General features: G+C 37.7%; 1 protein-coding gene across 1 annotated transcript in view; it reads left to right on the forward strand.

The window, feature by feature from the left end:
• The window catches only part of GCC2 (GRIP and coiled-coil domain containing 2), a 63,815-nt gene that overhangs the window by 38,046 nt on the left and 9,867 nt on the right, over positions 1-15,902 (forward strand). The window contains exons 14-22 of the mRNA XM_021680317.1: positions 1,065-1,165; positions 1,253-1,330; positions 1,994-2,131; positions 3,231-3,352; positions 4,916-5,092; positions 8,058-8,275; positions 9,863-10,057; positions 11,025-11,164; positions 12,102-12,303. Of these exons, the coding sequence (XP_021535992.1) occupies positions 1,065-1,165; positions 1,253-1,330; positions 1,994-2,131; positions 3,231-3,352; positions 4,916-5,092; positions 8,058-8,275; positions 9,863-10,057; positions 11,025-11,164; positions 12,102-12,303 (1,371 nt within the window). The remainder of the gene's footprint in view (positions 1-1,064; positions 1,166-1,252; positions 1,331-1,993; positions 2,132-3,230; positions 3,353-4,915; positions 5,093-8,057; positions 8,276-9,862; positions 10,058-11,024; positions 11,165-12,101; positions 12,304-15,902) is intronic.

The raw sequence follows: 15,902 nt of genomic DNA on the forward strand, positions 1-15,902 counted from the left end.
CCCTCTGACCCTCCCCACTCTCATGTGCTCTCTCTCATTCTCTCTCTCTCAAATAAATTAAAATCTTAAAAAAAAAAAAAAGTTTTTTGTTTTTATCATGTTTCAGTTTGTTCCTTAGTGAACAGTCGCTGACAGTCCTATCCTACAAAACAATTAGTATCACAAAACAACCAGGTATGTGCCTCTGCAGTGATATAATTGGAAATACACGGCACCGCTTTTGAGGTACTTCTTAAAACTAAAGTTTTTATCTTTTAGATATACTCTAAGTACATAACTTTATTTTAAAGATACATACTGAAATATTTACAGACAAAAGGATTTCTTGTGAAGAACCAAAAAAAACAAAACAAAACCAGGGAGGGCACAAGGAATAGGTGAGGGTATTATAGGTTAGGAGTTGGCAAACTTTTTCTCTAAGGGCCAGACAGTAAATATTTTAGGCTTTATAGGCCGTATTACAGTCTCTATCACCATTAGTCAAATCTATCATTGTTGCACTAAAGCAGCTATGAACAATATGTAAATAAATAAGCTTGACTGTGTTCTAATAAAACTCTTTACAAAACAGACAGCAGCCAGATTTTAGCCTGTGGGCCAGAGTCCTGTTCTGGGTGATAAGATTGGCCATGTATTGGTAATTGTTAAAGCTGAGTGATAGGTACAGTGAGTTTATTGTACTGTTGTCATAGCCGTCGTGTATGTTTGAAATATTTCATAATAAAAAGCTAAGACAAGTTTATTTTTTTCTTTTTTATTTTTTAAGACAAGTTTCTTTTAAAGATAGGTTAATACAAAGAAAAGACCTAGTATCCATTTATTTAAATTCATTCATAAAAATTGTTTAGGGGCACCTGCGTGGTGCAGTCAGTTGATCGGCCGACTCTTGGTTTCAGCTCAGGTCATGATTTCAGGGTCATGAGATTGAGCCCCACGTCGGAGTCTGCTTGAGATTCTCTCTCTCTCCCCTGCCCCTACCCCTCCCTGTGCTCTTTCTCTCTCTCTAAATAAGTAAATCTTTAAAAAAATTGTTTAATCTGTTCTGAAATTATTTCCTCTGCTAGCTTCACTACAGTCTTCAGTGCAACAATATGAGGAAAAAAACACCAAAATCAAGCAATTGCTTGTGAAAACCAAAAAAGAACTGGCAGATTCAAAGCAAGCAGTATGTTAATTTCCCAGTTTCATATTTCAGTTTATGTATTTATTAATCACTTGTTTTTTAAATTTAACCAAGATTCTTATTCTGTAGGAAACTGATCACTTAATACTTCAAGCGTCTTTGAAGGGTGAACTGGAGGCAAGCCAACAGCAAGTAGAAGTCTATAAAGTAAGATTCTTTTTACTTTTTAGGATTTATAAAAAAATTTCCATGTAAAAGGTACTGTGTAGGGATTTTTCTAAATACCTTTATGTACATATTTTTATACACACACATTTTTTTCTCCTAGATAGCCTTCATTTGAAAAAGCAGAAGCAGTAAGCCAAGTATGGCATATAACAGGAGTATCCCATTTAGCTTAAGCTACATTCTCTTCATGTATTTGAAAATCCTTGATGCACTAAAAATAAACATAACATAAAATATAAAATAAACATGGCCCCAGACCTGCATCTGAGCTTCCTAAATGATAGTGCAGTCACAAGAATAAAAATGGTTTTACTTACATTGTATACATGTTATATGTATATTTACATTATTCATATATACATTTATATCTATAATATCTTGACATATTCAATTAAACATTGAACTGTAACAAGCAGTCTGGAATTTTTTTTATAATCGCTCATGATTAATTTTGATTTAAGGAAAACTGAAATAAATTATTGGGCAAATTATACTCCCTCTACTCTTTCAACAATAGTAGTTCTTTTAATTAGATTGCTTATATATACTCATGATTCAAAACTCAAGTTTATTTTTAAGGCAAGTGTGTTTAGGCAATGAAGATCCAGTTTATTAGAGCTTAATCGAAAGGTTTTGCCCCAGATTCAGCTGGCTGAAATAACCTCCGAGAAGCACAAAATTCATGAACACCTGAAGACCTCTGCAGACCAGCACCAGCGCACACTGAGCATGTACCAGCAGAAAGTGACAGCCCTTCAGGAAGAGTGCCACGCTGCTAAGGTGCGGGCTTCACCCAGAAGCCATGGACAGGTGTTATCATCACCTAGCAGGCAGTTCACATGAGGGCTGTGGTCTCACCTTTTAGGGTTTGCTGTTGTTTAAGAGCATTTATTAGATGAGTACCTGATGCGGCTCATCTGACCCTAACCCCAACCCCATCCCATCCTATCACTGGCATAACATTTTTTTGTTAAAAGGGAAGACATGGGTACATGTTTCCGTTTTAAACTTGTTTTGCAATTTCTGTGTGTAAGAGTTATTTTCTTTTACTTTTATAATTTAAAAAGTATATAGTTCTTTCTGAGGGCCAAATGATTATAAAATAATATTCTGATAGGATGGCTGTGAGGGCCTACTTTCTTATCGTCAGCATGTGAAGCAAACCCGTAGAGTAGCTTTGTGAGAGGTGTAGCTCTGATACGAGCCAATTTGGCAGAAGGGTCACAGGAGATCACTTTGGGAAAGTAGAAGACCTAGAATTTCATTTTTCCCACTCTCTTTAGAAGTTCAAGTGGCTTAATTTCTTTGAATTTATTTTTCTTGTATTTATGAAAAGAGGAACTCTTCATAAGTGAAAATCTTTCTAAGGTTCCAAAGGCAAATAGTGCCAATACAAAATTTATGGGTACTCAGTGAATCTACCAGAGAGGAAAACATGGTTGAAACATCTCTTGTCAAATGAAATTCTATCATTCAAAGGCTTTTAAAAAATTGTAAGGCTTGGGGCACCTGGGTGGCTCAGTTGATTAAGCGTCTGTCTTCGGCTCAGATCGTTATCCCAGGGACCTGGGATCGAGCCCCACATCAGGCTCCCTGCTCAGTGGGGAGTCTGCTTCTCCCTCTCCCTCTCCCTCTGCCCCTCCCCCTGCTTGTATTCTCTCTCTCAAATAAATAAATAAAATCTTAAAAAAAAAAAAGTTGTAAGGCCAACAGAAGAGTACTTTTTACAGGAAGTGAATCAAGGGGCTAAAGAGTGTTGGCCATTTACTCATTTTCTAAAACACATTTTCATCTTAAGTCATTAATCTGAAAGAAAATAGGATTATGTTACAATGGAAATGCAATAGAAAAATTATTCTCTCTCTTTTAAATGTCATAGGCAGAACAAGCTGCTATAACCTCTGAATTTGAGAGCTACAAAGTCCGAGTTCACAATGTTCTAAAACAACAGAAAAATAAATCTGTGTCTCAGACTGAAACCGAGGGAGCTAAACAAGAAAGGTAAAGTCTAAATTAAAAGAAACATCCAGGGTTCCTCCCTTTCCTCCAAGATAGGTTCTCCACCAAGTAGGTTATGAATCCTGCTTTGATTTCATTTGACTGTGGAATTTTACATGTAATAAGAGCAGAGTTTCTTGGCTTCACTCGGTCTCCAGGCAGCAACAGGGAAACATCTCTATGAAGGGCACTGTTACAAACTCATAAAACTGTGATGTGAGCAGCAAAACCAGGAGATAGGCTAAATATGTCATCTTGTTGTAGCAAGAACTGGTCAGAGTAGAAATACAGACATTAAAGTTACATTATGATTAGTTTTTCCAATTTTAAAAATTGAGAAATAGAAGAATAAAAATACTTCCTTGATATAACCACCATTAATTAGGCTAAACAAATTGCTTAAAAACATTTTATTTATTTCAAAAAGTTTTAAATTCAGTACTAAATTCTAGCTTAGAACTGTATTTTTCTTCATAAATATATGACCATCTCAATTATTTGTTTCAGTAGTATATTGTTAATGCATCTTTAAAACTAGCATACAAATCATTTTTGTAAATTATTCAAAAATATACTAGGAGTATGAAATAGGGCATTCTAGAGCCTGTGTGTTTTTGTAAGTAGAAGTTCAGTGTTCAAAGTAATTTCATATCTGCCTCTTACTGTTCTAAGTAGGACTAAATACCCTGCAATGTTTATATGTTTATACTTATGTTACTTTTTATTTTAAATATCTGTTAAATTTGGGAACTGTAGACTGAAAAATGAGATATTTTCTGTTAGTAGCTCATCTTCAAATTTCATAGGAGAAATTGAATATTGACACCTTTAATATGAAAATGTCAGCATTTGAGGTGCCTCGGTGGCTCAGCCGTTGAGCGTCTGCCTTTGGCTCAGGTCATGATCCCAGGGTCCTGGGATCGAGCCCCACATTGGGCTCCCTGCTCGGCAGGAGACCTGCTTCTCCCTCTCCCACTCCCCCTGCTTGTGTTCCTGTTCTCGCTAACTCTCTCTCTCTCAAATAAATAAATAAAATCTTTAAAAAAAAAAAAAGAAAAGAAAATGTCAGCATTTGCAAGAGCCTTTTTGGATCATGCTGGAAATGTAAATGTTTTACATTCCTTTTATTTTCTTATACATAAGATACTTTTTCTAAAAAAGGAAACAGTGTATTAGGGGTTTTCACTATTTGTTTTTCATACCATTCTCATAATGTTTGGCTTAGAACTGCAACTAAAAGCATAGTACTATAATAAAATAGGCTATTTTGATGCCATTTAATGGTCTCTTCTCCATTTGAGTATGAAATTTGTAAGTTCAAAGGTTTTTTTGAAAATCTGCAGTGCCTAAAATGTAAAATCTGACTATTATGTCTTCTGTATTATATTTAATCCTAGTCTCTGAATTCTTCCAATTATTAGATTTCCTTTAGAATCATCCATAATAATAGCAAGCATATGGGACATTAAAAGATGAAATGATTAAAGTAAAGAAATTTATTTGGAACCACAAAATCAGGTTTACCTCTTTCAAAACTTTTTGTAAAACTGTTTATTTCTGTTTTAGAGAACACCTGGAAATGCTGATTGATCAACTAAAAATCAAATTACAGGATACCCAAAATAACTTACAGATCAGTGTATCTGAACTTCAAACATTACAGTCTGAACATGATACTCTGCTAGAAAGGCATAACAAGATGCTGCAGGAAACTGTGTCCAAAGAGGCAGAACTCCGGGAAAAGTAAGATTGCTACAGGACTAATAGTGTTTGTGCTGGGCAGCAAAGTATTTCTTTGTTGGAACTCCTAATGTGTTGCTCCTTGGGATAGATACAAATTAAAAATAAGAAATAGATATTTCTAGGGGGACCTGGGTGGCTCAGTCGGTTAAGCATCGACTCTTGATTTCAGCGCAGGTCATGATCTCAGGGTCATGAAATCGAGCCCCTGGGATTTTTTCTCTGCCTCTCTCCTGTCTCTCTCTCTCTCTCTCAAAAAAATAAATAAATAAAATCTAAAAAAAAAAAAAGGAAAAGAAGAAGAAATAGATATTTCTAGAGGTTTAGGAAACTGTATTTTTATACCTTAAAGCTCCCCTCGCCCTTTTGTTTTTATTCTTCACTTTTTTAAGAACAGTTAATTTTATTTGTTCATCCAGTAATCTGTTTCTCCTGTGGCCTTCATTGCCAGAATGTTTCTTTTTAAAAAACACACTTTCCAACTCAGGTGTCAAATTATAAGCATTTTTTCTTTTTCTCTAGAGGAAAACATTCAGACAGTTGCTGACTGAAAAAGAATATGGAACTTACCTCTGCAACTGTCTTCAACTTGTCATATTGTTACCCTTTGTTAATCAGTACTTAAATTAAACATCAGGAGTATTGGGAGGGGGAACAGATTATTGTGAACAAGGAACTTTGAATTCCTGTAATGAAGAAATTGGGTAGTAATATCTGTTGTACCTTAGACTAAGGAAAAGAGTTCTTCATTGGGCATCAAGGGTATTGGAATACTTTATACATCTCAGGTATGCTTTTAATTGATGGTAATCTTGAAAGCTTCATTTTCTTGGCTTTCTAATCGTGTATTTATGTATGTTAATCCTGTAAATCAAAAGTTTCAGGGAAGATCTATCAATTTTCTAGCTACCTATCACCAGGGTTTACTGGGAGATTAGCTGAAATACAGTGATGCTTGTTATTTACATCAGAAATTTCCCACATTTATTCTCTACTCTAGAAAAGTTATTGCAAATTATATTGCTAACACAAAGTGCAAGTGATGCCTCTAAATTTCAGTAACTATTTTGGGGGGCCCCTACTATGTGCCAGTCTCTCTTCTAAGTGCTAAAAACTTCACAGCATTTTGAGATATCTTTAGAGATCTTATCCCCCTTCTTCAGAAATATCAAGAATAATATTGTTACTGTCTGTACCCCAGTATGAAGCAATAGCCTTTTCTTTATAAATTCTCTTTTTAAACATCTTAATATTCATACTTTCCCTATATGAGATTGTAAAAATGGCTTAAGAGGAATAAGTAGGCTGACCAACTAATACGTACATTTTCCAGAGGATCCAGCTATTTAAACACCCCAGTAACAGCTGAGACAGTAAATTTCCATCAGCATAGCCATTCTGGGTCCAAGTGGGGGTTCAAGCTTCTAGCTCTTAAATAGGTAGAGCAGATGTGTCATTGAGACCACCTGCAAACTACCAACCTTACCCTAGCTTTAAAATGTAGCTATTATCTTCCTTAGAAAATTATTGTCGTGACTGCTGATGGTTCTTCCTTTACTTTTGTAGTAGTGTTTAACATAATGCTCACAGAAAAATGCAGATTTGAGGGGTAACATATACACTAGCATTTTCTGAACTCATTGATCAATGTGAACTTGGCACTTAAGAAACCTTTTCTGAAACATGTGGTATTTTTATTGTATGTCACCTTTTAGCCACTAAATCTTGTTTTAAAACCTTATATGGTGTGCATATGTGTAGCACATAGAAAAAAGATCTTGGAATGCTACATGCTAAACCATTAACAATGTCTACCCCTGGAGCTGGGATTTTACACTGCAAGGAGCGGGAGCGAATAAGAGAGGGCTCCCACTTTTTTCTATAATTGGTTCCATACTGTTTGAATTTTTATGAGAGTACTTGTGATACTTGTGGCTCTCTGGCATAAAAAGAAAACTTTTTTTTCTTTTTTTTTTTTAACCAAAGCCAAATGTAAAATATCAAGACTACAAGTGAACCCATTAAAAATAGTGGTTCCCAAATTATAGTTGCACTGCCTAGCACCAAGCTGACTACATAAAAATCGTATGGAAAACTGCTAAAAGTAGGTGATTTCTAAGACCACCTTTGGAAATTTCTGATTCAGTGGCTCTGGGTTGAGAACTAGATGTCTGTATTTTGAACAAGGGACCCGATGATTCTAACGCGCAGCGAGAGTCAAAAACAGCTATAGTAAACCAAGCCTTTGTGTTTCAGAGTTTTATGTTAATTGGCCAAAAATGATTCAGAAAACTTCCTTTAAGGCTTTCCTTAAGACTTTATTTATGAATCAAAAGAACGTATTTTTTTCCTGTTTTCAAGGTAATAAAGAAAAGATACTCTATGCTTATATGAGCTCCCACATAAGATAACCTGAAAAAGGGACTGATTTAAAGTATAATTATAGGGACGCCTGGGTGGCTCAGTCGTTAAGCGTCTGCCTTCGGCTCAGGTCATGATCCCAGAGTCCTGGGATCGAGCCCCACATCAGGCTCCCTGCTCCGTGGGAAGCCTGCTTCTCCCTCTCCCGCTCCCCCTGCTTGTGTTCCCTCTCTGGCTGTCTTTCTCTCTGTCAAATAAATAAAACCTTTAAAAAAAAATAAAATAAAATAAAGTATAATTATATTATGCCCTAAATTTAGCCCTATTTTCTGATAAATGATGAAGGAAGTTCCTCACCTGCACCATTGTACCATAGTTACTCAAACGAGGTTCCTTGAATTACAGAACACAGAGATGATTTGAACTAGGTGACAGCCAGTCCCCAGATGGTTAACGCAGCTGGTACCATTATAGATGCTTAGCAGTTAATTCATACATTTAGTAGATATCTCAAGGCTAATTACCAAGTAGAACCCAGTTGAGAAAAGCTGAGTCAGGATGTCAAATTGAAAGATCTGCTATGAAGTAAGTTCTTCTCACCCTTCAGGTTGTGTTCAATACAATCAGAGAACATGATGCTGAAGTCTGAACATGCACAGACCGTGAGTCAACTGACATCCCAAAATGAGGTCCTTCGCAGCAGCTTCCGCGATCAAGTGCGCCATTTGCAGGAAGAGCATACAAAGACAATGGAAACTTTACAGCAGCAGCTCTCCAAGGTGGAAGCTCAGCTTTTCCAGGTTAAGAGTGAACCGACCACAAGAAGTACGTGTGTGTGTGCATGAGAACATCAGTCGTTCACATTCTCACATAGTTTTGTCACTTAAATACATTCTTCACAAATTCATAAGAAAAAAGAAAATTTACTAGGTGACAACCAGTGCCAATTCTGTGATTAAGGAATTTTGGATTTGCTTACTGAGAAGATATTTGAACCATTTGAACCCTTCTTGATTATACTTACAGCAGCCTACATCACCTCTTACAGTACTGATTTTCATGTATCTGTTATCCTCCATGTAATGCTATTTCCTTTTCTCTGACTCAGACATACTCTGCAGTCTCATGACATGTGTCCAAATCCCAGTATTCACTGAATCTGTTTGGTGTTCTCCATTGTTAGTCATCAAATATATCTATTATTTTGTAATTAGGAATATTATAGTGAGAGGCTTAGAAACACCCAAGCCCCACTGAACTTATAGGATTGATTGGTCAATATAGCTTCTTCCCTTTAAAATTTCTACTTAGTTGGAGATTTAGTTCAGCTGCACCTGGTATCTTCCATTCTACTCCCTGGAAGAGATGGGAATATTCCAGCCAAGATGAGGTTACATTTTAGCATTAAGTATCAACTTTATACTTAATAGCATTTACCTTGGAAAATGTCACCAGGACATTGGCACCAATGGATTACTCATCAGGGTCCGAAGCCAGCTTCAAGAAATTCAACCTATGCCAGGAGTCATCAAAGGAAGTAATCAGTCAGGGAAACAACAGTCGCACGAGAGACTGTGATCTAGGAATCAGCAGTGGAATAAGCAGTTGGCACAATATCAGAAATCCTGGAAAGTGCTTCAACAAAGGCAGCTGGAAGCTAATGTTTGAGAGAAAGGAGGAGGCAACTTCATGGAATGGAAAGTAAATGAAATTGGAAGTTAAAAGATATGGGTTAGAATTCTGGTCCCTGACCCTGCTATGATGCCTTGGGCAAAGTCATTTAATTTCTCTGACCTTTGGGTTTCTCAGGATTAATAAAGTAATGTGTTTGAAAGTGCCTTATAATTCTTACAGTTCTATGCAAGTGTTCACTATCAGCAAGCAGGAAAGCCTAGCTGGGGAAGTATAATAGATTAGTTCCCTGCCCTGGGTCCTAGGCTTTTCTTGGCTGAACACTGAAGATGTGAGGGGGCGATGGTAGGACCCAGCAGAGGTGAAAGGGTAAGGTAGTAATGAACATCTGCTCAGCAGAGTTCAGCAGGCGTATTGAGTCATTACACAGCTATCTGAAATACCCAATCCTCAAAAACAGAGTCTAGTTTGAGAATTTCTGCCAGTATTTTGCAACAGTATAGCCCTCTCTATTATGGTATCTAATAGTAGATTTTACCTAGGTGGTAGCAAATAATTTATAGTTCCTGTTGAAATTACTTAAACGGTTGAAGTCAATAACTAAATTTTTAGGGCAGTCTTAGAAATTCTTTATGCACCGTTTGTCTTCTAGTTATTGAAATTCCCTCTCATACCATTTGACATTCCTATGATCACTTTAATTTCATTGTGTACCTCTGTGAATGTAGAATCCATGATTTTGAACAATCTCAACTTACTTTTTTTAAAAAAATGTAATAGGCCCAGCTGCTTCTCACCAACCTTTGAAGAACCTTCGAGAAAGGAGAAGCACAGAAGTCCCCCTTCTGGACATGTATGCCATTACCCGGGAGGAGGGAGAAGGAATGGAGACAACCGACACGGAGTCCGTATCTTCCTCCAGCACTCACACACAGTCTTTAGAACAGCTGCTTAATTCTCCTGAAACTAAACTGGGTATGTTTTTCCCATTTACCTCTACTATCTTGTCTAATAAATCCTAACTCTTATGCGTGCTTTTTTGAGCTACTCTAAGAAAATTTCTTTCAGTGTTGCACTCCAAATGGAAAACTCTCCTGCAGAATGAAACAGTTGAGTTTTTTAAAATAAAATGCTAGTTCTGCCCCAAGCTTGAGCCAGAAATAGATGGTTGGAAGTCCTGTAGTGGTATCAGAAAGTAGGATGAACTATTCTCTCACCCTTCTAAAAAGTTGACAGCTTTCGTTTATTCTTCTGAGTGAAGTAATAGTGCTGAATTTATTAAATATAGTAAAGCTTCGGTATATGTTAGTCTTACCTGTCATGAATGTTCACAATTCAGGGGGACTCTGTTCTCTTCCTGAAGTTTCAGGATCTAGAGTAAGGACTGTTTGTGTCTGTGGTCACTAATCGTGGTGTGGATGGAAACTGTGATCCTGCCAGGCATGGCAGCAGACTCCAGAATTACATCTGGCTTTGTGTTTTTTACCAAATTACTTGTCAACTCTGAGCCTTTTCCCTTATCTATAAAATTTGAATAATGATACCCACCTCATATAATATTCTTACAAGCATCCATGATAGAAATGTTATTATTCCCCTCGTTCATAAGTAAAACAACATAAACTCTTGGGACATAGAGGAGTGTGAGTGGGGAAACTGATAGAATAGTCTAGAAACACAGGACAAACAAATTCAAGAATTGGCACTCGTAGAGCTTGAATTCAATTAGATTATATGCTTTACAACAGAGATTCTGCCTTATTTGTGTTATGTTCAACATGTAACCTACCAACTGAGATACGTTGAATAGAAGAATGCCAGAGAGAGTGGGCCTAAGTAATATTGCAGAGTAAAATATCTGTGTTTAGGTATATTTCTTACTTAGAATCTTCATCTGTAATCTCTGATTTTGAAAATTAATTACTGGAACAACATCTTGCAGAGCCTCCTCTATGGCATGCTGAATTTACCAAAGAAGAATTGGTTCAAAAGCTCAGTTCCACCACAAAAAGTGCCGATCACTTAAACGGCCTACTTCGGGAAACAGAAGCAACCAATGCAATCCTTATGGAACAAATTAAGGTAAGGTCAAATACTGCCACCCAGAAAATACTCTCTGCAACAGGTTGGTTTTCTTGACGCCCTCCCCCCCCACTCTCCAGATGAGACACATCCATCACATCTTGATTCTTTATGATATTACATTCCTAAAAATGAGAACTAGGTATTTAAATAATAACTTTTGGCTAACTTTTCTGAACTAACCTAAAATGATGAAATATAACTATTTTTGTTTGTTTCAACCCAGAAATCTTCCTCAAAGACTTCAGCATTCTACCATCTTTTGCATATCATCTGTTTCCCCATTTTTCTGGTAGTATTTTAGATTGTCTTACATTCCTGAATTTTCACTCTGTCATAGACTTGGCTTTTGTTTTGGTGAACAAAACAGCCACCGTTCATCATGTAAATACAACTTCCCAGTGGACACTGTAACTACCTGCAGTCTGTGAGCAGGGCAGGAAAGGGGTCAGTGGTGGATGTAGATATTTACTTTAGGCCCTGGTTTCAAGCTGTGCTTGCCCTCTGCAGTGTGCCTTATCCCACGGCCCTGAGCCCACTAGTTTACTTTCTGTAGAGAATAGGAGGTGAAGGGAACATCATGGTACCAACCAAAACTGAGGACTTGAGATCAGTCCTCAGTTTTTGACCCCAGTTCCCATGCTCCCCTGTACTTTGAGGCAGAAACTTCTTGATGTTTCTGCAGGATCTGTTCTGTCCTCTTGTCAGTGGTACTGGGTGAGCCACTGGGCTGAGTCTCTTCCACTTTATCTGCTTCCCATCTTGTAGGAATTTCTTGGTATTTCTCATCTATTTTTTTTCTTCTCTCCTAATCTCTCCATTATAGTTATTTTGGGGGGCATTTAAGGGGGAAGAGAAGAAGAGTACATGGGTTTAGTCTGCCATGTTTAACCTGAAGCTCCAAAAATTCATTTTTAACTCATTTCTCCAACATCAGCTCCTCAAAAGTGAAATAAGAAGATTGGAAAGAAATCAGGAACGAGAAAAGTCTGTAGCTAACCTGGAATACTTGAAGAATGTCTTGCTACAGTTCATTTTCCTGAAACCAGGTAGTGAGAAAGAGAGGCTCCTTCCTGTTATAGATACAATGTTGCAGCTCAGCCCTGAAGAAAAGGGAAAACTGACTGCAATTGCTCAAGGTAGGTGAAGGAAAGTATTAAAACTCCTGTTGCATAACTTACACTAAATGTTGGCCTTGTGGTTGAGGCTTTGTGTGTGTGCTTACAATCTTTTTTGTGACACTGTACTTAAAACATTTAAATTTTGTTCATTTGGGTGAGTTCTATCATATGTGTAACTGTGACTAGATTTGAAAAGCTAACGTTTTAACACGTTAGGGCAATTATAGTACATAATATAATTTTAAGATGCAGCAAAATACAATACAGTGTTTAGTTAGATCTTTGAAAATTAGACATGTAGTTCTAGATTGAATTCTATCAAAGAATGTGGTTTTATTTTATATCATAATTTTTTAACATGTATTAGCTTATTCTTTCCTACTCCCCCCCCCACCACCGCCTCACCCTCACCCCTTCCCCCCACCAAATTCTAGAGTCAGCAGAGTCATATGGCCCAACATTTGGTACACAGCATACCCAACAGTCCCGTTTCTCAAGGCAGACAGTTTTAAAGCTGTCCTGTATTCGGAGCTTAGATTTTTGTGGCAAATAGATTTAACACTGTGATTTCATAAACTCCTTTAAAATGATTTGCATACAACTGCTGTAGTTACCTGATTTCAGACTGCATATTAAGGATGCACTTAAGGATCATGGTTTCATTTTTGTTAGTTTAAAATGTTTTTGTTAGTGACCTTTTCAAGCAAATACAGGCAGAATGCTGTCATGTCCCTGTAGCTCTCACTCATCTTTAACAATTTTCATGGTCAGACTTCTTTTGACAGGGGAATAGCAAGAGCTAGAGTTTTGGGTTTTTTTTATGATTTTATTTATTTATTTGACAGAGAGAGGGCGAGAGAGCACAAGCAGAGGGAGCTTCAGGCAGAGGGAGAGGGAGCCCAAGGCAGAGGAGCTCGAACCCAGGACCCTGGAATCATGACCTGAGCTGAAGGCAGACACTTAACCAACTGGGCCACCCAGGTGCCCCAAGGCTAGAGATTTTAAAGCAGATCCCACACATCATGATTTCCCCAGCAAACACTTCACTGTGTATCAGACTCCTCTGCCATCTACACCCAGTTCGTGCCCACTGTTCCCATTATTGCAAATGTCTTTATACAGTATCTTAATAGGGCTCACACATTGCATTTGGTTGATATCCCTTAAGCTCTGTTTTGTTTTTGTTATCTATAGCATTTCCATGTTCCTTTTTGTAATATGTCAGTTATTAGTTGAAGAAACTGGTCATTTGTCCTACAGAAGCTCAGTTCTGGATTTGGCACTTTGAGATAGCATTTAAGTTGTTCCATTGTTGCCTATAAATAGGAAGTCAGATCTCTGATTAGATCCAGGTGTAATTGGACAGGGTGGGAGATAAAAATCCCTCATAGGTAGTGTTGTATACTTTCTGAGACATCACATCAGTAGGCCCAAAATGTCTAGTTGTCCCACTTTTGACTGGCTTATCCCATCATGGTGGTGCCTTTTTTTTTTCTTAAGATTTTATTTATTTGAGAGAGAGAATGTGTGCGCATGAGCACAGGGAGGGGCAGAGGGAAAGGGACAAGCAGACTCCCTGCAGGAGTCAATCCCAGAACCCTGAGATCATGACCTGAGCCGAAGTCAGACACTTAACCAGCTGAGCCACCCAAGCGCCCCATGCTGGTGCTCTTTAACATCCTAAAATCTGGACTAGACTGATAATGCTGGAGAGTGGTCCTTAAAATGGAACAGGTGTCAGAATCATCTGGTGAGATGATTAAACTCAGATTGCTGGCCACCCCACCCCCCCCAAGTTTCTGATTCAGTAAATTTAGGGTGGGACACAAGAGTTTGCAGTTTTAACAAGTTCACCTGGTCTGGTGACCATACCTCAAGAACCCCTGATCTAGACGACTGATGATTTGGCTGTGGTTTGGGGGGGGGGTTTTTTGTTGTTGTTTTTGGTTTGGTTTTTCAGAAATACTTCATAGTAGTGCTGATTGTTTCTTTGAAACTGTTTTGTTACAATACATCTGTGTAATAATGAGGGAGGAAGGTTCTCAATACTGATAGTAATCTCAGGTCTGCTAATTGTAGGGTACATTACCTTAGCCGCAATACTATTTTTGTCACAAGATCCAAAATAAGAATACATCATGTACATTTTTTGGTAATGTAGTTATCCTAAATCACAAATTTGCTTTTATATATTACTTTTTGCTTATTCTACCAAAGCTAAAACTGTTTTTTTCATTGTAAAATTAATCAGGACTTTAGGAAGAATATGTGTTTTTTTAAATTAAAACATACTTCAGTGATATGATCTCAAATATTTAGCATATCTAATAATCCTTCTAAAAGCCCAGCATGTTTAATGTAATATAGATGTTACTAACACTCAAGTGACTCCTGTAAGTTGAGGATACGTTGATTAAAAGATCTCAAACAGGGACGCCTGGGTGTCTCAGTCGGTTAAGCATCTGCCTTCGGCTCAGGTCATGATCCCAGGGTCCTGGGATCGAGTCCCGCATCGGGCTCCCTGCTCCGTGGGAAGCCTGCTTCTCCCTCTGCCTCTGTCTCTCTCTCTGTCTCTCATGAATAAATAAAAAATAAAATAAAATAAAAAATAAATAAATAAATAAAAGATCTCAAACAGACTAACCTAAGTGTTCTGGTAACACAGATGTTATCGATCATCGCATAGGAGACATATAAGAAGTTCATTAGAAACCCAGAACTCTAAGACAGCTTTTTTGCTAAGTCCTATAAACGTATAGGAAGACCCCCCCCATTATTAAACTTAAACTAGTGTACCTTTGAAAGGTTATTCACTTCTTATCTCTTATTTACATGAGCAAACAAAAGAAAACTTATAAAAATTGAATTAAAAATAGTTATGGTCTGGCAGCAGAGGTTTAAGCAAGAATTATTGAACTGAAAGGTAGGTCAGAAGGAATTATTTAGAATTCAGCAGAGAGAAACAAAACAATGGAAGAAAAAACTGAAAGAGTGGGTAATAGAAATAGAGGATAGAATGAAGACAACCAACATATATTTGATAATTGAAGCTCTAGAAGGAGAGGAAAGAATGAGGTAGAGACAATATTTGAAGAGAATGAAAATTTTTCAGAGCTGCTGAAGGACATCCATTCACACATTTGAAAAATCTCAATACAATTTCAAGTAGAATAAATAAAAGGAGGTCTACCTCTTCACGTAAAAGTGAAACTGCCCACCAAAAGGGACAGAGAAAAGTCCTCAAAAGAAGACCCATTGCCGGAGTTTGAAAAGGTGGCGGAGGAGTAGGGGACCCTATTCCAACTGGTCCCCGGAATTGAGCTGGATATCTACCAGACCGCTCTGAACACCCACAAAATCAGCCTGAGATGTAAGAAGCTATATCTGGATCTCTACAAACAGAATATCGCAGGCAGTTGGTTTTGAGCTGTGAAGCAGGGAGTTGTGATTCTGCGGTTAGATATTGGAAGATAAACGGAAGGGAGAGGGAGCTGTCGGGATCCTGCACCACCAGTTCACGAAAGCCTCCTACGCTGGGGACAGGGCACAGACTCACAGACCGGTAGTGGCGGGGAAAGGACTTTAGGGCAGCCCCTCAGACTGACATCTGGAGCAGC

This window comes from Neomonachus schauinslandi, chromosome 10 (genome assembly GCF_002201575.2).
Source record: "Neomonachus schauinslandi chromosome 10, ASM220157v2, whole genome shotgun sequence".
In the NCBI taxonomy this organism is placed as follows: Eukaryota; Metazoa; Chordata; class Mammalia; order Carnivora; family Phocidae; genus Neomonachus; species Neomonachus schauinslandi.